At 42.6% G+C, this 24,043-nt stretch overlaps 2 protein-coding genes across 4 annotated transcripts; both read right to left on the reverse strand.

Moving 5' to 3' along the window:
- Positions 1-461: 461 nt before the first annotated feature.
- Positions 462-12,494, reverse strand: LOC117424624 (dual specificity mitogen-activated protein kinase kinase 6). 3 transcript variants are annotated; one of them, XM_034041175.3, is made up of 12 exons: positions 12,128-12,494; positions 6,760-6,826; positions 6,382-6,430; positions 6,108-6,221; positions 5,476-5,595; positions 4,548-4,664; positions 4,149-4,200; positions 3,833-3,960; positions 3,404-3,481; positions 2,680-2,819; positions 1,489-1,534; positions 462-1,010 (listed from the first exon to the last, which is right to left on the reverse strand). In XM_034041175.3, exons 1-12 carry the CDS (start codon positions 12,291-12,293, stop codon positions 933-935), a joined length of 1,155 nt encoding a protein of 384 aa, XP_033897066.1. In that variant the 5' UTR covers positions 12,294-12,494; the 3' UTR covers positions 462-932. The 3 variants fall into 3 exon arrangements, with proteins under 3 accessions (XP_033897066.1, XP_058848342.1, XP_058848341.1); XM_058992359.1 differs by having other exon boundaries at positions 12,427-12,483; XM_058992358.1 differs by lacking the exon at positions 12,128-12,494 and adding an exon at positions 11,952-12,104.
- Positions 12,495-12,677: 183 nt separating this feature from the next.
- Positions 12,678-18,049, reverse strand: LOC117424327 (BTB/POZ domain-containing protein 17-like). The gene is made up of 3 exons (XM_034040562.3): positions 17,737-18,049; positions 15,737-16,019; positions 12,678-15,257 (listed from the first exon to the last, which is right to left on the reverse strand). The coding sequence occupies exons 1-3, from the start codon at positions 17,828-17,830 to the stop codon at positions 14,183-14,185; spliced, it is 1,452 nt and encodes a 483-aa protein (XP_033896453.3). The 5' UTR covers positions 17,831-18,049; the 3' UTR covers positions 12,678-14,182.
- Between the last annotated feature and the right edge of the window lie 5,994 nt (positions 18,050-24,043).

Below are 24,043 nucleotides of genomic sequence, written 5' to 3' on the forward strand. Positions count from 1 at the left end.
CATGAAACATGGTGACATAAGGTGTTACACAAACACCTTGAGAATTCTGGTATAATAAACACAGAAGCAGACAGGTAAAAAGCATGCAGTGGGAGTGTGACATGAACAGTTCAGTCCTAGTCTCTTATAGAGCAATCTATACATAGAGAGAGCATTCAGGAAAGATACAGCCCCAGGGTCCTGCTTGTTCAATCTACGCAGGATCATTCTGTGCATAGCAATGTATGGTACAGTCTTGCTTACTTTAAATTACTTGCTGCAGCCTAGATTATGTTCATCTAGAAAGTGTGTGTGTGTGGGGGGGGGGGGGGGGGGGGGTAGCAGATGAAGTTGAATTACTATTGAGTCTTTTGCTATTACCTAATTTGCATTTTAGATAAGCTATTACCAGTTGCAGTGTGCACCACACTTAAAACAAAAACAATTTTGTTTTGTAAACCCCATTTACCAGCAAAACTCTCTAAACTTTTCTGTTTATTTTCTCGTATAGCGAGAGATATTTGTAAAATCACACAAGATGAACATCTTAAAGAGATTAATTTAAGCATGTAATATAAATAATAAAATAACTGAAATGACTAACAAATTCTGCACACACACACAACTTTATAACACCTGGGGAGGAGCAAGCTGAGTTTGACTTCTGTTTCGGAGCGGAGGGGGTCTTGGAAGAAGATATTATTTTAACCGATATCATCTAAAATCACCTAGAGGGCCCACGCGCGATAAACGTCCCTCATCTAGTCTGCTCTCCGTGCATTTCAGCCCAGCTACCAACCCTTTGCATTCTGTAATGTGTGTCCGTCTCAGGGGCGTGGGTTGTTCCGCTCCCCCTTTGACGTGGTTTCCTCTCGGTTTCTGGATTGCGATTGGTGCATAAGTGGAGTAGTCCTGCCTCCCCCAGGCGTGTGGGCGGGGCCCCGGAGGCTCACTTAGTCCCCCAGGATTATCTTCACAAAGCTGGCTACATCAGTCTCACTGGAATCGTGGAGGGTGAAAAAGGGATGTTGCTGCCGGGTTCAGAAAGAAAGAACAGTATGTATTGTAAATTTAGCATCTACCGCACAGGAGTTCTGCACAGATTAATGACGATTTGAATTAGATCAAGTACGGTCTGATCTGGGACATATTAACCAAACTGTCACTTGTCTACTATTCTCCAACCTCTACAACTGGATATGGGTTACAGGTTTGTAAATGTATTCACATTGGACTACTGGTTGCACACAGATCTTAGCTCAAAAAACACACACACACAGACATAGGAAATAGCTTGGAGGCCTGTCATTAGAGGAGCAGGTCTGCCCTCATGTGGCAGTATGAATGAAGTGTCACACGATCACGATCAGCTGCTCTTGCGCAGTATTTAGAGAATTCCCTACACCTGTAATTAGAGCACAGCGGCACATACAGTATACAGTCATAATTATGGTACACACCCCTGCACTGTGGGCTCAATACACTGGTATTCACAGCAAGGGTACTCACCATGAGCTCTGCATATGTTGGCCTCTCTTTGGAATTCTTCTTTAAGCTTAAAAAAAAAAAAAAAAAAACAACACCAAGCTCAATGTAAATCCAGAACTGCTTAAAGTGCTATGCAACAGGAATCTTTTTTCTATTTCCAGTACAACAAAAAATCAGTCCCTTGGGTATACCCAGAACAGCCCCAATAGAAGAGAAGGGCGACAATGCCCCATGTGTCTCTAGCACTGTGTTGTTACTCTATCAGGGATGGCAGACTCCTATTGCATAGCAGTTTAACCCATTAAAGGTTTTACTACAAGCTTGATTAATCCCAGTGTATTAGGTAACAAGCTCAGGTGTCTTTTTAAGCTTGTAGTAAAACCAGGAATTAATCAAGCTGCTCTGCAAAAGGAGTCTTATTTCCATCCCTGATTTGGCATCTATTGCAATGGCCTGTTTTTCACTGGGTATAAAACCACAACATTTGCATAACGATGCTTCCGGGGGCCTCAGATCAATCACAACATCAGCGCTCAGCCTCCACCCCAGACTCAAGGATGCACGCAGCACACACACATCCTGTCTTCTGGGCTCTGAAGTGCCTGGAGGGCTCAAAGCAAGACAGAGAGCTCCGCTCAGTGAGAAAGAGGGCCTCGCAGTTTGACAGGAACCAGCCCTGAGCAGCAAGGTCATGAAGAGGGAAGCTCTGTCGGAAGCGCTTGCTGGAACGGGATCCAAGCACACAGCTCTGAGCTGGCCTGGTGCAACAACACCACCAGCCCCCAATCCCGTACCTCAGCATTTCTCTTCCCAGAAAGCCCATTTGAACTCCACCCCCTCCCCTCTTGGTTTCATTTTATGTAAAAGTTGTTTCTGGCAAGGTTGTCTTCCTAATTAACAACAGTTACAATGTCATTGTAATTTTTCCCATAATTGAGCCTTGGCACACCTCATCTTTTCCACCACTTTTGGTGACCCCATTTGTTTGGAAAAATAAGTTACAGCATGTTTCTGTATTTGTACCTGCGATTATTGCTGGTTATTTAGAATAATTTGTTACTTGTTTGGGTAATTGTAATTACTGCAGCATAATTGTAACTAACTGAACAAATTAACATATAAAATAAACAATTATGCGATAATTGTAACTATAAATTGAACCCAGTTCTGCTCAGGACCCCGTCCAGGTTTCCAGGTCAGGTATCATCTCACCATTGGGAGGTGAAGTCGGCAAACTCTCCTGAGAACTTGTCGGCTGGGAGCTGCGGGGATGGCTCCTCCACCACCTGCTTCAGCTGCTGGAAGGGCGTGCCCCAGGAATCGTAGGGGAACCTCAAGATGGCCAGCTCAATCTGAGGAGAAGGGAGAGAGAGATCCATCAGACAGGAGTGCACACACACACCCTGCACTACTACAGGCTAACTATCCATGACTTCAAAACAGATGAAACTAGACAAAAGTCAAGCATTTTGGACAGCACCTCGTTCAGGGTACCAATGAACTCAATTTGTGGCACTAGCACACACAAGCCTAAATGTTTGTTTGCTTGACTTAGGGCCATATTTTCAAAGCGTTTTCTCCGGTCTTTAATGAACTCCTATTTTTTTTTTTTTTTTTTTTTGGAAAGCGGTAAAACACCTGCTTAATTTTAAAACACCAGAACCAAAACTGCTGAGTAACATAACCCAAGCTGTCTTAAGAATTCCCGAGGTGTCTGTTTGTCATTTTGTAACACAAGAGGATTTTTTCTGAATTACAGAATTCATTAAAAGAATAGAGGAAAACATTTTGAAAATAAGGCCCCCTAGATCTAATAATGGTACCATTAAAACCAGAGGATAAACATAGCACTGAGACTGCAGAGATATGGGCCTTAGACAGGGATACAGTACCCTCAGCATGGGATGGGCATAGTGTACACACACAAGGGGCTTACCATCGTGATTCCTAAACTCCAGATATCCGATTTCACACTGTAGCCCTTCTGATTGAGCTCAGGGTTTATCCTCTCAGGCTGGAATGAAAAGCACAGGTAGAATTCTTATACCCACAGGCTTGCAAATGAGCACCACAGGTTTAAAAAACAGTCCTGCTGGTTCAGGAGACTTGGTGCTGGAGGAGCTGGTTAAGGCGGTGAAAGAAAAAAAAAATCCTTAAAGTCAGCTATTTGTTATCTACGCTTTGTCTAGGATTTATTATACCAGCTCAGTAAAATGTCAATACGGAATTGATCCGACTCTTACCAGCTCACCAGACTTTTCACCTAGGCGACTTGTGCTATTTCCCACCACAAGCATCTAAACCCTGCTCCACTGACACCAAACCTCTGGTGTGTTACTCCTAGATCAAAGACAGTGGGACTCACAGCCATGTAGGGCTTACAGCCAGCGTCCATCGTCTTGGCAACAGAGTCCACCAAGTAGCCACTGATCCCGAAATCACACATCTTCACCTGTCCCAGCGTGTTAATCAACACATTGGAGGGCTTGACGTCTGCACAGGAGAGCGAGGAAACAGGGTCAGACTGGCACAGCTGTGGGTGGGGAGGGGCTGCGAAGCTGCCCTGGTAAATCAATCAAGCTCAGTAGCGCATTACAACCCCCATAACTACAGTAAATGAGACATGTATGTGTGAATCGAACCGGCCTAAAATCGCTAGACCTGGCTATGGAGCAGCTCACCTCTGTGGATCACAGACAGCCTGCTGTGTAGATGCTCTAAAGCTTTCACGATCTGCAGAGACACGCAAGAAATGGTTAATGCAGTCAGCATGACATTCCAAAACACACAGGGTGTAATCATGGCACTCCACATAGCAGCTCCTATTCTCTGCATGCATAGCACACAACTGCAGCGCAATCTGATCCTGAACACTGCAGGTCAAGCAGATGTCACATCCAGGGTAACTATTTAAAAAAATATTATGATTACCTCACAAATAAAAGATGAGGTTACAATGATGAAAAATATCCTTTTTGCTACCAACTACACCTGCTAGGATAAAAAGGGTTATGTGGAAGTGGCATTTGGGCATATGTGTTGTCATGGAATCAGAATAAAAGCCCGGGGGCCAGACTCACAGACACTGTGATCTTTCCCAAGATATTCTCAGGGATGGCCATGCCTTTTTCGATCACTTGTTTGTAAAACTTGTCCAGCGAGGTGTCCATCAGCTCCATGCAGATCCACACGTCCCCCTGTGGACAGACACAGAGACTGGATGAAGAGGACAGACAGATCCGAGATGGGCACGCACTGGAACAGTGGACTGGACGCACCGGCATGCGAATGAATATAAATGAACATACAGGATGTCAAGTAGGGAATGGCACCTACCATGTGATCATGTTAATGGTTAACCGTAATAGTTTATAAGCTGACTAAGCAAAGATTTTTGTTTAAAGGAGGTTTGAAAGTGTGGGTGCCCAACTAGGTATTTAGGGACTTCCAAATGTCCCAGGTGAAGACAGCTGATTAGCCAACATGGCAACGACTGTGTCCAGAGCAGAGCGCACAAAGCATTAGAGTGTGGACACATTCACGCCACTCTCTGGCTCTCTCTCAGCCCCCATGCCGTTGTAATGAACTGCTATACCTTTCCCTGAAATGTATTTTTATTATGCTTAGCCACTTCCCTTGGGTGTTCCGCCCCTTGTAGCTAGTCTCAGTAGTCAAACGATCACAAAAGAAGAGAACATGGCGGATAACTCCTAGCAACAGAATACTTGCGATCTTGTTATATTACTCTACTACAGCTTACTAAGTCTGTTTGAAACCTTCAGCTATGTTGCTCATTATACTTTACTTCTGCCTGTATGTGTACTCACTATGATAAGTATTCAGAAGACAGCAACTAGAAAAGAGCTATATATAGCCTTCATTCCGGTGAATAAATTCAGCTTGATTACGGAAACTGTGTCTCGTTATTTCACCGACTCAAAGATCCTGGAGGTCCAGCACGACTTACTACAGGGAAAAACTCTCCTGAAGTGGAGTCCAGAACTGTACCTCTCTGAAGAGCGCCCCATAGAACGTGACAGTGAAATGGCAGTCCACTGTCCGCATGGAGATATCCAGATCCATCAGCAGCCTCTTCTGCTCCTGGCTGTTCACAGTCGCTCGGATCCTCTGCGAGTTCAAACACAAAGCAATGGCTGTAATGAGCCAGCCCACGCACAGAAACTGCCACATCCACTGTGAGTGTATGTCTCAGAGTGGAGAGGCCACCTGGCTCCAGGGGCTTCAGTCTACCACTGATCTGCTATATTACTGTACTGCATCCCTAAGAAACAACCTACAGAGGGAGAGTTGAGGGCTCTGTTACAGTATAGAGGGGTACAAAATGAAGGAGAGGGGGGCTCTGTTATAGTATAGAGGGGTACAGATTGAGGGAGAGTCGAGGGCTCTGTTACACTATAGAGGGGTACAAAATGAAGGAGAGGTGGGCTCTGTTATAGTATAGAGGGGTACAGATTGAGGGAGAGGGGGGCTCTGTTATAGTATAGAGGGGTACAGATTGAGGGAGAGTCGAGGGCTCTGTTACACTATAGAGGGGTACAGATTGAAGGAGAGTTGGGGGCTCTGCTAGTGAGGTACAGAGGGGGTAGGGGGCTCTGACAGAGGCAGACCCAGGTTCTCACCTTCACTGCCATGATCAGGCCGCTGGGCACATGTCTCATCTTGTCCACCACTCCGTACGCCCCACGGCCCAGCTCGCTGATCTGCTCCAGGTCATCTGCCTTCATCTCAAAGTTCTGAGGAGGAAAAAAAAAAAAATAGCAAACCACGACCCTAATGCACTGTGGGAGGATTTCAGTCTAGCTCCCATGCTTTACATTCCGTCTTCCAACACTTTCACCTTCATTTTCAACGGAGTTGGAGTTTATTGTTAATTGTTTTCTTCTGAGGTCTTACCTTCTCCCCAATCGTGACACAGGCTTTGGAGTCCAAGTCTCTGGGTGGTCTGGGAAGCGAAAGAAAAGGCACATTTTAAAAATTCAGAATATCCCTATACACACTTAGTTCAAAATCAATCTGTACCCCTCTATGCTGCAACAGAGCCCCCAACTCTCCCTCAATCTCTACCCCTCTCTACTGCAACAGAGCCTCCAGCTCCCCCTCAATCTGTACCCCTCTATACTGCAACAGAGCTCCCAACTCTCCCTCAATCTGTACCCCTCGGTACTGTAACAGAGCCTCCAGCTCCCCCTCAATCTGTACACTACTATCTGTACACTACTACTACTACTACTACTACATCTCAGAAAAGATATAAAAGGACAGCTTTCTTACGCTGCGGTTGCAGACGGCTGCTCAAAGACTTCCTTGGGAAGCGTCAGCTTCTTATTCTTCTTTTTGCCTTTGGATGAGAACGGAACAGACACACACACACACACACACACACACACACACACACACACACAGTGAGTCAAAGGCATTCACTGAAACTTGTGTCGGCTTAGAAGGTAGTTCATTTAAAAAAAAAAAAAAATGATGCTTAGCATGTACAACACAAACTGTAAAAGCATACACAATTTAAATTCCTGTTGCCATTTTACAGTTTAGCAATACCATCAGTGCAAAGCGTGGAGATCCTCAATACGAATTAAATGCTTGGCTTTCATACACTTGCCTGTCATTTTCTTATTAGATAGTGTCAGGAGTGCAGTACACGTTACTGTGCTTAATACCGTACCGCCCGGGTAATCACTCTTCACAGCATGACAGTGACTGTGTCTCATTCGTCTGCATCAGGACTGTCTAGCCCAGACTCTCAAATCACAGGATACATTCTTACCAGGGATCTTAGTCTTCAGCAATAAAAAGAACTAAATTCAAATCTGCGTTATTCCGTAATTAAAATAAAAGGCTAAAACTGAGTGTGTGTCCCCCCCCCCCCCCCGTCACATTATAAGATACGCAAACATTACTAGTGAATAACACCCAATACAGGAAGTATTTATTGGAACACTAAATCAATAATATAAAACAAACTTACCATTTTACTTCAAACATTACAAATACTGTGTAGTAATAATAAAAAAACACAAAATAGTATTCATATTGGCTTATCTCCGAGTTATTCTTCGTCATTTGGATGGCTATTGCCAAACTCACTGACTTAATCGTTTTCGGCATCTTTAACAGCTGGTTCAGTTACAAGAACGCACGTAGGTTTATTGAACAAGTATTTTTACGTAAATTTAAAGCAAAATTGCCTGTGTTGATTATATATTATAAACGCATTTATTTGGTTGTCAAACAAAAGCCTTGCATGTTTTTTGCCCAGCCCCAAGTATAAAGTTAAACATCTGGGGCTGAGCAATGAAGTTTAGAAATGCACACACACACTAACAGCAACATAGACTCTCAGATCTTGTCATTAGCCAAATTTTTTCAGAACAGAAAAAAAAGCATCCCACAAAACTACCAAACCAAAAGTAAACAAACATTTAAACATAGGGGCTTGTAAACATTCTCGGTTTTACTCACGTTGGAATTGCAATTTGTGGTTTTTATTCCTTTGTGCTCATGAAGACCTGGGATAAACAGCTTCAGGCCCAAAACTGTCTACCAAACATCACATACGCAGGCATTCTGTATACTGTATGTGTTTGCACTTTTTATTGCCAGGAAATCCTCTATACAACCCAGAATTACACTTACTGTACAAGCAAGTTTTCATAGAAACAGTTTGTTTTTGTGAAGTATCGCCTGATTATTTCATTGTTCAATTAATTTGTTTGTTTTAAACAGATTACTTGCACTACCTGCCTTTTACCAGATGTGAAAAAGAATACAGGAGTATCGAACACTACTGTGCAATAACAGCCCTGAAGTGGAACAACCTCTTACTGTAATGGGCTGCGGGTTGCAAAGGTTACACTGGCAGCAATTAAATGTTGTGCAGTTACTAAGAGACAATGAAATTACAACCTAAAAAGATGGGGGTGTAAAATAAGCTAGTACTTGAGGTTTCGAATGACTAAGGAAGTAGACTGTGCTGCAGGTAATGTAAAAATTACACCCCCTGGCTTTTTGCAACATTCCTAGAAATGAAGAGAGAAAGTTATATTGCAGTTGTGGCAAATGCATTTTGTTGAGAAACCAAACTGGGAATTGAGTTAATAAATATAAATATCAGTGCATATTAGTGAAAGTAATCAAATATGTAACTGATCATTGTCGTCAACAATCCATGTGTGGAGAACACTTCATTATTCAAAAGCAAGAAGCAAAACTGGACCAAACTGCTAAGCAATAGGAGACTTTTTAGTTTATAATAAACTCAGAAATAAAACTCAGGATTTCGAGAGGGCTAATTAACATCTAGCTCATTTCCGAATCGCTATGATGCATTAACAATTTGCTTTCATTTTTTATCTTTAGTATAAAAAGAAAAAAAACACAGTGCACCACGTTACTACAGCTTTAAATTGTCACAGAGCCCCTCTCTCTACTCAGGGTCTTGTATGCTGATTCTGTTCAACCTAACAGGAGTAATGAAAAGAGAGATTGCACAGTCAGCACTGCCTCACCACAGTCCACTACAGTTAGTCAATCTCCCCTCTAATGTACCAGACTGTACTCTGTTACCCCAGCAACACTGTCAAGAAGAAAACAAAGCCTTGTTATATCCAATCTTAACTGCCCTACCAATCGGGCGCCCTGCATCACCCAGTAGTTATGGCCAATCCTGTCCCGCATCCCCAGCAGTTACAGCCAATCCTGTCCCTTCCACTTGGCCAGGTCCCTCCCCTCCCCTCTCCTCCTGGCCTCTTCTCTGCTCTGCTGAGAATTCCAGGAATTCAGAGTATTTTTCAATGGAATTCCATGGCTGCCTGAAGCATGATTCAGAGAGGACTCTTAAAGTAACTCTTTGAGTTCCTACACTTTCCATGACAGCACCTGCCTCCTGAACCATCCATTCTGAAGCCAAAGTACCCAGCTTCATTTTAGATTCATTTCAAATGAATTTCTGGATTCAAGCCAGTTTCACAATTGGCGCCGATAAAAGTGAATATTTTTTAAAAATCCCAGGGAACTGATGTAATATAAACTACAGTATTATTACTTCACCAACGCAAAAGAACGTATTTGTAATACAAATGAACACAACTTAAATTCTCTCCCTTGCAGACCCTCGTTGTCTGGCAGTGCTCCAACATGATGTAACATGAACCTCAAACTACTGCAAGAGCCTTAAACTTGCATTCAAGATCATACAGAATATCTGAAAACTCATCTATGATCAAGCATATATGAGCTAAAGCAAATTTAACCTTTGTAATACAAAACATGCTTTTTAATTAAATGAATGTCTGGTATGGAAACTGTGCTTAAAAAACAAAAAAAAAGTAAATGGAATTGAAATATATTGGTGTTTGAGTAAACACTGGCATTTATTAGAATTTATCTTTCTGTAAATAAGAAAAAAAGAGGAATATGACAATGTATTCCATCAAGAAAACATTGCATGAGACACTTAAATAAAAACGTCTCTGAATGTCTGCGATTGGCCAAGAGAGTCTTGCTCATCTATGAACTTCTTTATACAGATTAATGCAGGCGAGACAGAGGATCACACAGCTGTTACCAAACCTGCTACAGAACTATAATTGAATGAACAATTTCAATTGGCTGAGTTACAGCATGCTTCACTGGGAAAGTGCTGGACATCTGCAGGGGGGGCAAAAGGGATTGGGGAATGCTTGCTATGGGTTTCGGAAATCCTAACGGGAATAAGGAGATTAAACTGGGAATCCTCAAAAACGAAAGTTACACCATTGCAGTGGAAGCAACGTTTCTGCAGTCCTTGCTGCAAGCACAACATTTGGCCACAGAGCAAAGGCAGCACTGACTTCTGATGAAGAGAAAAAGTGATGCACAGCAGTTCTTTATAGGACACAACACCTGCAAAAACCCTGCAAAAATGCACACACAGCTTTCTGTTACCAACAGGAACAAAATACATGCACAAGCAGAGCATACGTGATAGAATTCGCAACCCAGATGGATTCCTGCGGCTGGTTGGAACAACAGTACAATTTACTGTTAATGCATCAGAAACCTATATAGCACTGGAACGTGACCAACGGTTACCAGCAGAAAAGGGATGTGTAGGCGCAGTGCTGTGAGAAGGACATGACAACAGAGCATCTCAGGGGTAAGAACGGTGCTGGGCTGCAGCTTGGAAGATACGGTTCAAGCAGAACGGTCCCACTAATGTATCAAACGAAATCCACATATTACCACTTATAATTCTACAAATCCATCAATACAGCATGTGTTGAAAATGCACTGTCCCCACACATCCACAATCATATGAAATGACAAAGTTGGTGACATTATTTATAATTTTTATGCAGCTGAAATAACGTAAACCCACTAACTGTGAGGGACTTACTCGATATCATCTCTCCCCCCGAGGGACTGAGAAAGAATACATACGCGTTTCTCCCACCACCGGAAAACAGACAATCAATCAAATTTATTTTGTATAGCGCCTTTCATACCAAGGCATCCCAAAGCGCTTCATATTACAAATAAATATACAATATTATAAAAAAAACATGCAAAAACAAATGAAAAGAGAAATGTATCAAAGATGAAAACTGAATAGGCACAAAACTCCCACTATTACAATAGTGGTGCGGATGTAGTTATGTTTGCCCTCACCTGCACGACACGCAAGTACATTGGTTTGCAGTACTAATGTAACCCTTTCCACTGTGAGTGTGACATTCCAGCCACACTGACGCAGTTGGAGTGACAGACGGATGGCGTCACCTGTTCATTATGTTCCACCAGCGTTTACACGCACAACACTATATTTCAATCATATTTACTTTTTTATTTTTAATTAGTTTCCATTTCTAATATACAAATGTACTAATCTATTTATATAAGGGCAGTAATGTTAATGCATGCATATTTAAAATTGCTAATATTTGAGGTTTCAAGCCGCCCTTCCAAAACCTTGTTTTACTTTTGCTGCGATGCGGTTATTTTTAGGCTGTTATTTTTTGCAAAGTCCACCTATATTTATTTACAGCAGAAACACGTGAACTCGAAACGTTTGATTTCCAGCTGCGCACACGAACTGACTTCTAAATAACTGCACAAAACAATATGTGCGCATTTCTTTTTGTGAACATTTCGTTTACAGCAACTATTTATTAAGTGTTCCTATTTACAGTCGCTCAGAAATCAGTTTAACATATAAAAATCAAGCGCCTGTCCACCAAAAAAAAAGTTTCCAAATGCATGATTCACCTTGCAATTATATTACATAAATGACAATTTCATATATGCCAAACAAATTTGGGATTAGTATAATTTGAGTTTGAAAAACTCGTTTGTTTTCACAGCCAATTTAAAAGGCTGTAGCACATTATTCTATATGGCAGTCCCTGACAGTGCAGAAATAGAACGCAAATAACGTCAATAAATATACAGCTGAACTACTGCAAGCTTCGTCTTACCAGGAACTCGCGCTGTGTAAAAGGGCACCACCTAAACAGGAAATGCAGCTGACCCTTGCAAAAACTCAAACTTTAAAATGCCATGGCAAAACGTGAGCTGCACCCATGCATGTTGCACGGCATGCAATCCTGCTTGCATTAATTAAGAATTGCACAGATCACTCTACCAATCTTACCTCCCTTTGACACAGACATTTCCCCTTTGCTTTGATGAGGGGGAGGGGAATCACAAAAGACTTTGCCTTCTTTCTCTCTGTCTCTCCCTCCCTCTCCCTCTCTGACTGGAGCTTCAGTGGCAAGCTTTGCAACAAAAAATGCAAAAATGCAGGCTCCGATCTTCATGCAACTGGAGATTTTCCGGGTGTGGGCTGCAGGTCTCCGTGCAGAGAGCGAAAGTAGAAATGCACACCTTGCAAAACAGGCTGGAAAGAGGAATTTTGCAATTGCACTGCAAGGAAAGCTCAGCTGCACTTACATGATGGGCCAAGGCTGGCAGCTGAAAGCTCCAAACTTGGATCGCTGAGAGTCTGTGTGAACAGACGTCTTTCCTGCACGTAACGCAAAGCACCATGGGGCATGTAGTTTTATCAACAAAATACATACCTTTTCAGAACGTTCACACACCTACGCTGATAAAATATAGATGTCTAATATTAAAGTATATTTAGTCAATATACAGTGACCTTACACAGTCCTTTGAAAACCCCAGTCGCTGTGATAATGCATGCAATTCTTTATTTTTATTTTAAAGTTTATTGTAAAGTTTTTATTCTAGCTTTCCTTTTTTTGGGTGATGGTTTGGTTCAATTTGCAGTCTGCTGTTTACATACTGGCCTGTAGCAGAGCGAATCACGTGTTTGTGTCTGTGCGTATCCTGTGTGTGTGTGATTACAGCAAACCCTGAGATTGGAACAGGCTGGATGGTAGTTCAGACTCAAACAGTTATAGTTATAGAACATGTATACAGTATTCTCTTAAACAACTGCCAAAAACGAGCCTTGGTTTTGCACTCATTACGTGTTTGATAATTTAGCAAAATTATCAAACATGATTTGGTATCCTATACCGTACAAAACCTTTATCAAATTATAATGCAAGCTATTTTAAATGTTGTTTGCCTTGAGAGCCTTTTTAAAGTCAAAATAATTTGTTTGGTATCCATTAGGATTTGTGGTTGAATAAAATGATGATTAACAAGTAAACAATTGGTTTTTTTTTGGTTTTTTTTAATCTGAAAATGTTGTGACTTGAGTGTAACTGTATAACAACCTGAGCTTCCCGTTTTTATCAATGGGGGACAAGTGTATAATTGTCCTATGAGAGGAAACAGAGATGTACCAGTAATGCTTCACACTGAACACTAGATGGCAGCGTTTACTTGTAAAGCGAGCACACAGGGCAAGTGCAGCGTATAGCCAGTGCTGACCTGCGCAGACACCTTAAGGAAGCAGGGAAGTCTTGGGGCTAATGTCCCATTGTGGCTTTTAAAAATAACACACACGTTCTCAAATCGGTTTACTCCAAATCGTAATTTTTAAAAGACTACTTCATCAATAGGTGGGAGCAGCAGCTGACTTGGCCCTGTTTGTCATGGGCCAGCACTGCAGAGGGCACCGACTCTTCTGCATGACGTGTGAAAACAGGTGCTGAGATCTGGAGACACATTTATTAACAGCACAAAGCAGCACACTGCAGACTGAGCTCTTCCCTGAGGAGCAGATAAAGGGTTAACATACAATGATAATAATAATAATAATAATAATAATAATAATAATAATAATAATAATAATAATAATAATAATAATACCACATTGTTAGACTAAATATCAAACTGGAGAATCCCTTATAAACGTTTACCATGGTATTTTGGGCACAGTATTTTTGCAGTTTTGCAATGCTTTTCCAGTGGTTATACTATGCATTTGCTTTACTCTGGTTTGCCATGTTTATTAGTATGCTGTGCCATACCTCGCTATTCTTTACAATGCTTAATTGTCCTTTACCATACTCTCACTGTGCTTTATCACACTTTGCTATGCTTTTACTGTGGGAGACTTTTATAAGGGATGGTTATTCTCCCTTGTTCAAAAATCCAGAAATTCAAATGACAGTTGGTATTGAAAACCATTATGGCAATATATTGGTCCAAGGATGGCAGTTCAATGGCTCTTTAAAAGGGGCTAGGATAGCATGGGTGAGTGTGTGAGGGGAGGAGCAGGGGGAGGCAGGGATCACTTCTTGGCCTTGATGAGGGAGTGGTAGATGGACTTGATGACGATGTGCAGGTGCATGGCGCCCTCGATGAGGTACTCGGAGTCTCGTCGCTGCAGGTCAGCCTGCGCCAGGAAGTCGCCGCTCTCCTCCGTGCTCTGGTGGAAGTTGAAGACGTGGCGTACCACCACCTTGCCCTGCTGGCGCGCCGCCACGATCACCGTCTTCTGGAAGCTGACACCAGCGAAGTCCACGCTGGACGTGGCCGGGGTGACGATGATCCGGGGGCGCCCTTCCGCCGCCCTCACCGCCTGCATCGCCCCGTGCTCTGTGTACATCGGCCGCAGGCTCACGGGCAGCCAGCGCGGGGAGAACAAGGCGTTCCACGTGACTTTTTTGGCAGAATCGTGGCTGCTGGGGCCCAGCTGGGTCTGGAAGCTGGTGCTGCGGTCGTCCCTGGTGGGGTTGTTAATGAGCCAGGGGGAGCCCCAGGCTGGAGAGAGGTAGTTCCGGGGCGTGAAGAGGCTGCAGTTAACGTCGAAATACTTGGCAAACTGGAGAGGGGAGGCCGAGTGGAACTGGAAAGCCATGAAGAGCAGGTCCCGGACCGACTCGTGGTACTTGAGCAGGACAGGGGACTCCTTCTGCAAGCGGAAGAGTTGCCCTGGGGGGATCATGGTGTAGCGCACCGACCGCAGCGCGCGCTCGATGGTCGTCCCCCCGAGCTGGTTGCGCCCGATCCAGCTCTCCAGCGCCCCAAAGAGCTCCAGCTCGCTCTGCAGGATCAGGTCGGAGCGCTGGAGCAGGGAGAGCAACAGGTCATCGCTCACCGCCCCCCACTCCCCGCTCTGGAAGACCGAGGACACATTCCAGGACAGGTACTGCAGGCAGCTGTCCCTCAGCCCCACGTCCCCGATACGCATGGCATAGTCGTACCAGCTGACCACGTGGCCCTGCGGGGAGTCGCTGGCCAGGTGTTGGGTCATGTAGTGACTCAGCCCCTCCTGCAGAGTAGACACGCGGTATTTACTAGCCAGCTTGTGAAGTGGGATGGCTTGCTCCAGCAGGACTGTGATCTCCCCACAGTACAGATACCTGGAAACAGAGGGCTGTTATTAATGAAAAGTTAGTCACAAGTATGCCTAGATTGTTACATATGCACATAAATAAGGTGCTGAAACAGATGTATACAAATAATTGTATTGGGTAAGGAGTATGGTATAGATAGAGCTACCACCCTTTAAAGGGATTGACACTTACTGGTGAGCTACATTTACATTATAATACAGAATAAAAATGCATCATATAATATGTATTAAACAAAGAATAATTAGCACTAGACATTACAGACAGGGCTGTGAATAGGCTGTGTGTCACTGTGTTAGACATTACAGACGTGCTGTGTATAGGCTGTGTGTCACTGTGTTAGACATTACAGATGTGCTGTGTATAGGCTGTGTGTCACTGTGTTAGACATTACAGACGTGCTGTGTATAGGCTGTGTGTCACTGTGTTATACATTACAGACGTGCTGTGTATAGGCTGTGTGTCGCTGTGTGTGTCGCTGACAGTACCTGATGAACTTGTCAAAGACCGCGGCGCAGTCGGCTGTCTCTCTCAGGATCAGTCCGCTAGCGTTGCGGTGCTGCAGCAGCCCCTCGAAGACCTCACTCTGCAGGGAGAGCACCAGCGAGTGTGCCTGGAACACCTTCACCTCGTCCGAGTGCAGCGTCTGCACGCGCAGGGCCACGTCGCTGCCGTTCCCGTGAGCCAGCAGAGCCTCCAGCCGCTGCACCAGCATCAGGGAGTGGTTAATCAGGGCCCCGCTGCCCTCAGGGAGAGCTTCCAGCTTCTGAGCTGCAGGGGGCACAACACAGACACCCTCATACACACTGTATATATCAAGGATACACTATGAACTTTCATGACGTACGGAATACATCCGTTCATTGATGTATTGATTTTAAAACAAAACTGTCCTTCACTCACCTTTACAATTGAGTACCAATCAATGGCAATTCACTTCCACATTGAGTGTTTTAAAAGCAAATTGGAAGCAAATTTTCCTGCAGTACAGCAGTAAAAATGTCAGCACCCCGGATGAGAAGAAAATTCACTTCCAAACGGCTTCTTTTCACTGCGGAGGTTGATTGGTACTCAACTGAAGAGGGTAAGATCTTTTTTCTTGTTTTGAAATCAACGCATTAAAGAACAGATTTATTTAATACCTGCCGATAAATACTTCTTAAGGCAATTACGAGTATCAGTACAGCCCTCAAACTGGAGTAAAATACAGTGGACAGTGTAGGCACGCTATCTATAATCTTCATGTTTTCATATTCTCTCCCTTGGGTTCCTCATCCCCCCTCGGCATGATCTTCTCTTTGTATTAATATTTGATTCCACAACAATGCGATGTTGATCCAAGAAAGACCCTGTTAATGCCGTTTAGGTGTTGTGGGTGCAAAGATCGAACAGCTGTCAGATTAACGGAACGGACCTCATTCTGTTTGAAGAAGTGCGTTCCCTGACAAACAAAGGCAGAGCATTCCATAATTTAGGAGCCCTACAAGAAAAAGCCCTACCTCCCGTGTTGCTTTTGCTGGCCCTAGGAATAACCAGCAGCCCCGCATCCTGTGAGTGCGGTTTGGAAGATACAGGGTCAGTAACTCCTGCAAATAACTAGGTGCTAATCCATTCAGGGCCTTGTAAATTAACAGCAAAATCTTAAAATCAGTTTTATACTGCACAGGGAGCCAGTGTAAAGAGGCCAAAACTGGGGTAATATGTTAACTTTTCCTTAACCACTTATAATCCATGCATATTGTAAAGTGTTACTAGGTCTCAATGTGTTAGAAACATTTGTCTAAATATATACAGCGGAGACATTAGCTGATCCAAGACGCATGACAAACACAGTAGTCCTTTATTACCCAATTGTAGTTGCTGCCCAGCATACAGATCATACTTAATAAAGGCACTGATGCCTGAAGGGCAAAATCAATTAAAAACAAATTAGGACCTTGGCCCCCCTGTCCCTTAGACCATGTGACCAACGGTTAGCTGTGTGCCCGCAGTTACTCTAAAGAGATGCAATGCTTCATTTACATGTCTGCTTACAGCAGGGGGCGCTGTCTAATAAAGCATCGATCTCTTAGAGCGGAAAAGTGATATGTCATCCCTTTGTCTTCCAGCAGGGTGTGCTGCAGAGCACGCTGAGAATTACATTACTTTGAAGAAACTGGAGATGAGCACAAATGTACAGCTTACATGGTTCCATGGTTCTTATTGTGGCTTCCTCTTTAAGGTGCTGAGGGTTATTTTTGAGTGTATTCAACTGCGTACCACTTGGCAGCGGTTCTATTGAAAGAGAATAATAATGAGATCATTGAAAAAGCCAATCTGTGTTTTGCTGTTCATTCTCTCCTTTGCAACAGAACCCTAAACAAAATTAATAAACTTCACTGGTTGTAATTAGATAGATAGATAGATAGATAGATAGATAGATAGATAGACAGATAGATAGATAGATAGATTGGCATGCAGTTGAATTCATAAAGGAATAGTACTCTACCTCCACTAGCTGTTAGAATTTGAAAGCAGAAAGCAATGAACAGGACCCCCCATTGGATTCGAGCTGCAATTCTTGTCTGAAACATGATGGCCATTTCTGTTTTCTTTTCTTTCTTTCTTTCTTCCTTCTTTCTTCTAGTTCGTTGTGCTAGCCCCTGAGCGCGGGTCCTGCCTGCTTGCCTGCCTGCCTGGATGAAGCTGGCTTCTCCTTGTGGCTCTCGCTAGTCCCCGACCCTCACTCTTTATGTAGGAAGCTGTCCTTCCAGGCAAATCGCAGAGCAGCAGACCCATTGATTGGTGGAATCTGGCAGGGCCGTTGCTAAGGCAACCACTTTGATTTTGAGTTTCCCTTTTCAATGTTGTGTCACATCGATCAGCAACCAGCTTCTGAGGAATGCAGTGAATAAATGCCATTTATTTAAACATGCAACTCCTAGCAGGATCTTTATTATTTTTTTTTGTGCATGCAAAATTGTGACTTTAGTCCCAGTACAGGGTAATACTGAATGGATGCACACTGCATATATGCATATATATATATTCAATGTGTCCCTGGGATATGCAGTGCATATGTGTATCGTGTACAGTACTGCCCTGTCTGGGTCTGATAACCTATTACAACCACCCCACTCGTCTTCCTGTATGCAAATCATAATAAGAAATATTATGCAATACAGGAACTTAATATCTTGTGCATGTGGGTGCGTGTGTGTGTGAAAAGTGATCCAATTTTCCACTGGATCATTAAGGTATCTTGGCTTATCACTGCTATGGTTACGTGGTAAATGTAGTCATGATCTGCAAGATTCACATTAGCTGGAGCAGGAGGATGTTAAATTGCAGTTCAGCAGCTTGCAAATATGTGATCATCTAAAATTAGGAAACTAGGGCCAAAGAGGGAACTCAGGCGTTCAGATAGGGAATACATGCAACTGTTTTTATACAGTGGCTAATGCCTCCAGATTTACGACACCTTTTTCTCCTGATAAAGGTGCGTATAGGATTATTTATCCATACTTTATAAAGCCACTGGTACAGATATGGTACTGCAATGGATTACCAGTGTGTACTGGTTCTTCACAGTTTCTTTAAATAGTTTTTAAAAATATAACCAGCGTGGGGATGGTAAACCTTATCTGAACATGTTTGTTTGTTTTTTTAATTTATGGACCAAGTCAATAAACCTTATTGCTGGAGAGAAAAAAAGGTTTAGGAAAAGGAGAAGTTAATTTCAGGTGATATATTTTCATGATTTAACGAACACATGTACCTGGTACTTTACAATGTGACCTCCCATGCTGGTCTCTGCTTTATTAAAAACACTTCTTATGGTACAATACAGTGCAGTAAACTTAAAAAAAAAATGCATTTCATCTATGCATTGATATTTGCACTGATTTCCTGCACTTTGGCTGCACCTGTTTTCTGGATTGGAGGGACAGGACTGGAAATGAACCCGTTGTTGCTCAAATCACTCCCCTATATAATTCTAATTTTAATAATATTTTTTTTATCAGTAAAATGGAATCCCTTATTATCACGTCCCCTGAGCTGAAGGCATAATCACATTAGTCAATGTTAAACTGGTGGATGAAAAAGGAGGATAGAAGGGGGGGCTTTATTTAGAAAATAAATATTATACAGTATAGTATATTAGTATGAATAAAATATGAGAATATATCAAAGCACACCCTTGTGTGTGATGATAATGACAATAAAGATTGTGGAAGATCCATTCGTCTGTTTGCTTTAGTTATTGCAATGACTGCTGCCTCCACAGAGCAAGCAGGATAAAACATGGTACTGAAATGAAAACTGGTCTCAAGGCTCTTTGTAAACCTGTGCAGTTTGACATATTCTCCCAGAAGTCATTCTCCCCTACACAAGTGTAAAGCAGGAGCCTATTTAAAATGTGAATCTCATGAAGTGAAAGCAGGATACAGCATATGAAAGCATTGGGATGCCAAGCAAAGGGGAACCTACTGTAGTTAAAAACATGATAAAGAACAGGGAAGCATGGGGGAGCAGAGCAAAAAATACACAGTATGATGGGAAATGGTTAGTTTAGCATGATATAGAGTAGGACAATATTTTAAAAGCATGCTAAATGTCTGACAAAATAACTACCACAGTCAACATGGGGCTGGAACCAGGGAAGATGACGGTTGCAGAGGACTGTGATATCTTAAACCCTGAATAAGCACAATGATCAATGGTGACTTTAAGGCTCTGATCAGGGCAAAATGTGGCCCAAACACATATGACTAATAAAGTGGTGATTTAAACTGCAGTTATGATGCAGGTACAGTAAACTGCAGTCAAACTGAATTATGAGGCCATGTTCTTGAATTATGAGGCCATGTATTTTTCTGTCTTTCCCTCCCTTGTGGGTACTCTCTTTGGATAAATAGTCATAAAATATTAAACAACAAACATCATATTATGGTAAATCCAGCCCCATACCTAAATCCCCCACCATCCCGCCCCTTGAGATCTAAATGAGGTACAGGATCGTCCTAAATCCCTGGTGTGGATCTGTTTACTGTTCCTGGATCACACCTTCCCACAAACCTCTTTCACATCAACTACTTGAGCTGACCACTAGAGGGCAGGAACTTCACATCTCTTTGACAGGACTAACAAAGACCTCTTGCTACAGCAAGGGAACATAACTGGACATTGTAAACTGACCATAAAATACCTTACATTTAACATTCACAACACTTTATTAAACTGGTAAACTGTGATAAGGGTTTGAGTTTTACAATTTGGTAGGAATCAACTGTAAAAAAAAAAAAAAAGAAGTAGAGAACATCAAGTTAGTAAGCTCTAAATGATGGTACTGCAGTGAAAATGATAAAGTATAGCTATCGCGGTGTCATGAACATTCATATCCCAACTCAACCGATACTCCTATTTTTAGCTATACTTACTGACACAATGACATACTGTAGACAGTGTAGCAACAACCAACTGAACCTCAGAGATCAAACAAACCCACACAGTTTGCCCTAGGGATTCTAGGACTGACAATGCTGCAATAGCTGGTGACTGCACAGGGTTTTTACAAGCCCTTGAGTGTTTCAATTAAACAATAAGGCCCACATAGCGGATTTAATCTGGGATCATAAAAAGCAGTAGCTTGAAAAGTCATTATCTACTGGGAATGGACTCCGGCTCTGCTGTTTTAACTAAACAAGGATATATTATATGGAAATAGCACGCATTAAGTATATACACGCCAGCACTATTTTGATAAGAATCTGTGGTTTTGGTTTAGAATAAGAATAATCTCCACTCAAGCAGAGTTTTCCCTGTAGGTAATGCCTTTTTCAATCACAGTTCATGACCCTCGACTTTGTTTTGTGCTATTACCTAACAGAGAACACATGCTACTAATGAAAACAGTTTATATACCAGTGCCATGTGTATTAAAGCACAGTGAAAGCAGGAGAAAGCCTGGTAAGACATGAGCAAGCATGGGACAGTGTGTACCAAGAAGTATGGGAACAACAGATCATTGGGTTGGACCGATCAGACAGATCCAGGGTGGGAGGCCTGAAACAATGGGAAGTGTTGAATCTAGTGTGTGTGTGTGCGTGTGTGTGTGTGCAGTGCATTTGGTGATATGGAGAGGTTCTCAACCCAGGCAGTGCTCCTGGTAGTGGCAGGGTGTGATCAGACTGCGTGAAGTGCTCATTTTACAAACTGCTCCCATCTTTTTGTTTTTAATGCACAGTAACACAGGTAGCCTTGGCTCTGTGTCATCAGATTTTCTGCCATGTTTCTCAGAGCAAACATCGTTTACAAGGCTGCAGGTCAGTGCACAGCTGCAGCGCTCTGCAAACACAACTACTGTAAGGCATCCCTCTCTCCCTCTCTCCCTCTCTCCCTCTCTCTCCTCAGTGCCTCCTCTACCCTTTCTTCTGTCTTTCAAACTCAAATTAAAAAGCTATTATTTGACTCGGCATTATACATGTCTTCCCAAAGTAAATATATCAAATATATAGATGAGTGGGGGACGGAGGGGGGTGATGCTGGGACGCCAGAATCACCGTCGAGCCCTCTTAAGGAGTCATGGGCTAGTCGATGAAACACCAAGGATGGAAGGTGCCCACTTGAAGACCCCAGAGAAGTACCCTACTCAGCTCAGTCCAGACGGTTGTCATGCTGATGCGTTAGGGAGGCCACACTGTGGTTGATCCCTGGAGCCAGCATTGCAGCCATTGTGTGTGCTGATGCGCCAGGGAGGCAAAATAGGCTGATCCCTGGAGCCAGCATTACACTTCAGCCATCAACACCAGGCAGAAGGATAGCTACATCATCAGATGGAAAGAAACGCAGATGGATCACATTAGTTTACAGTAAAAGAAGCTATGACTTAGTTGGTGCTTATCTTGGCGAGAGCTGAGTCCAATATCAGCATGTAGTTTTAACACCTACTCTCATGTAATGGATTTTTTTTTTTTTTTTTTATCAAATACTGTATATAGAAAGTTATACTAAAAGTAACCAAGTTAATGAACCTTAACTTAACTCAACATCACTTCTGTTTCTCTCCCTGTCTCTCTTGGTTTTACTGAATACCACTCAAGCTATGGAACAGGTTTGGTATTCATTATTGTATTAATTAATGTATCAATGAAAATAAAAATTATAATTACATTAACTACACTATATTTGCCAAATAAATATCTGATCTATTACTTGACAAAGCTTTTTTTTTTTTAAAAAGAATATTTTAATGCTAATAAAATACTGTTTCCCATTCACAGCACTAACAGTCTAGAGCAGCTCCTGCTGAATTTACTGTATAAAAAACATTCTTTAAATAACATTAGAGCTGTGTTTCTCTGAGCAAAGTCCTGCCTGCGCTCCTCTCCTCCACTATCTCTGCTTTGCAAGCTCTCCCCTCATCTCTCTGTCTGCGTTTCCACCAGCAGTACCCAGAAAAAGTGGTACAGTGAATAAAAGTCGTCCCTGCTCACTCCCTATTTTCCTTCCTCCATCCTTATCTTCTCTTTATCTGTTCTCCCTCACTCTCTCTCTCTTTCCCCATCACTCACTTTACATCCCCTGCCATACTCTGTAAACACACCCAGTGATTTATTTCCCAAAGCAGAGCAAAGCCATAACAGAACTGCCAGAGGTCAAGTTTAATGAGCTCTGATGCGATTCTGTGATTCAGAATATTTTACTGCAGTACAGGAAGGTGCATGTGGCTGCTTCTAAATGCACCTTAAAGTAAGAGTAGGTGTAGAAGGGGTTGTATCATCATCAATCTTATAATACTTGCTTATAATAAATACCCTATGGAGGGCCCCAGTTTAATATCCTCTGTGTATGTTCAAAACCTTCCACTGCTTGGAATAGTAAAAAGAGTGAGTCTTTGCGGTCACCTGCTTTTACAACCCCAATGAGGATTTCGGTATGACAGAGGCATCTTGAATAAGCAGCTACGTGTCTTTGGCAGGCAAAGAATTTCAGTACCTCTGGTGACCGGTTAATACAGGTTTCACTATACTGCATTGCCAAGGGAATAGTTGCTCACCAATTGAACAATAATAATGTATGTATATACAGCTATGCCCCCTGCTGGAGACATTTACATACAGCTTCATCCGTAACTTCAATATGTTCAATCAGAATTCTAAGGTAAAAGCACGATCCTTTGTGTGTTCCATACATAGAGAGGCCAATACAAGATGGCAATGCATTTCTTGTAAGGTAGGATATGCCTTAATAGCAACAACAAATTAGTACATGATTTTCTGTCCATGAACCAGCTGGTGACAAATTATCCTAACTGCACAAACACACTGAATGCAAATCCTTCAGTACAGCCACAACAATAGTAAATTGCATATTAAAAATGTTTCATTAGGGAAATGTCAAATGTGATGCCCACAGAAACTGAATGCATATTCAAGTGCTGTGAATTGAACACACTCTTACAGTGAGAGGAGCAATTAAAATATGCTTGGAAATTGCTTTGAGGCATTAACAAGCAGCCGCAGGAGACAGGTTTAAAATAACCGTGCAATTAAAACATGAAGGAGGCAGACTGATCTGTAACAGCTGCATGAAACCAGCCCAGCAGCCTGGTTTGTTAGGATATTTGCTTTGGGAAACTCTGCTCCCATCATCTGAACTTCATTACGGAGAATGAACTGTTCACAACACGCCTTGGCGCCCCTGGCTGTTTACACAGTGCATGAGAATCACAGGAAAATGACAGGGTTGTGGATAGCACAAGTAATGTGTGCACCGCTGAATAGAAAATAATAAAGCCAAAATTGATCCATCTT

This window comes from Acipenser ruthenus, chromosome 19, assembly GCF_902713425.1.
Source record: "Acipenser ruthenus chromosome 19, fAciRut3.2 maternal haplotype, whole genome shotgun sequence".
In the NCBI taxonomy this organism is placed as follows: domain Eukaryota; kingdom Metazoa; phylum Chordata; class Actinopteri; order Acipenseriformes; family Acipenseridae; genus Acipenser; species Acipenser ruthenus.

Excerpts from the sequence above, each read along its gene's own strand:
- LOC117424624 (XM_034041175.3), bottom strand. The coding sequence starts at position 12,293 with ATGAAGATCGGAGCCTGCATTTTTGCATTTTTTGTTGCAAAGCTTGCC. Across the intron at positions 6,431-6,759 it reads CAGCCGTCTGCAACCGCAGC|ACCACCCAGAGACTTGGACT; the intron begins GTAAGAAAGCTG and ends TTCGCTTCCCAG. Across the intron at positions 5,596-6,107 it reads GCCTGATCATGGCAGTGAAG|AGGATCCGAGCGACTGTGAA; the intron begins GTGAGAACCTGG and ends TTGAACTCGCAG.
- LOC117424327 (XM_034040562.3), bottom strand. The coding sequence starts at position 17,830 with ATGGCCATCATGTTTCAGACAAGAATTGCAGCTCGAATCCAATGGGGG. Across the intron at positions 16,020-17,736 it reads AATTCTAACAGCTAGTGGAG|CTCAGAAGCTGGAAGCTCTC; the intron begins GTAGAGTACTAT and ends TGCCCCCTGCAG. Across the intron at positions 15,258-15,736 it reads GTCTTTGACAAGTTCATCAG|GTATCTGTACTGTGGGGAGA; the intron begins GTACTGTCAGCG and ends CTCTGTTTCCAG.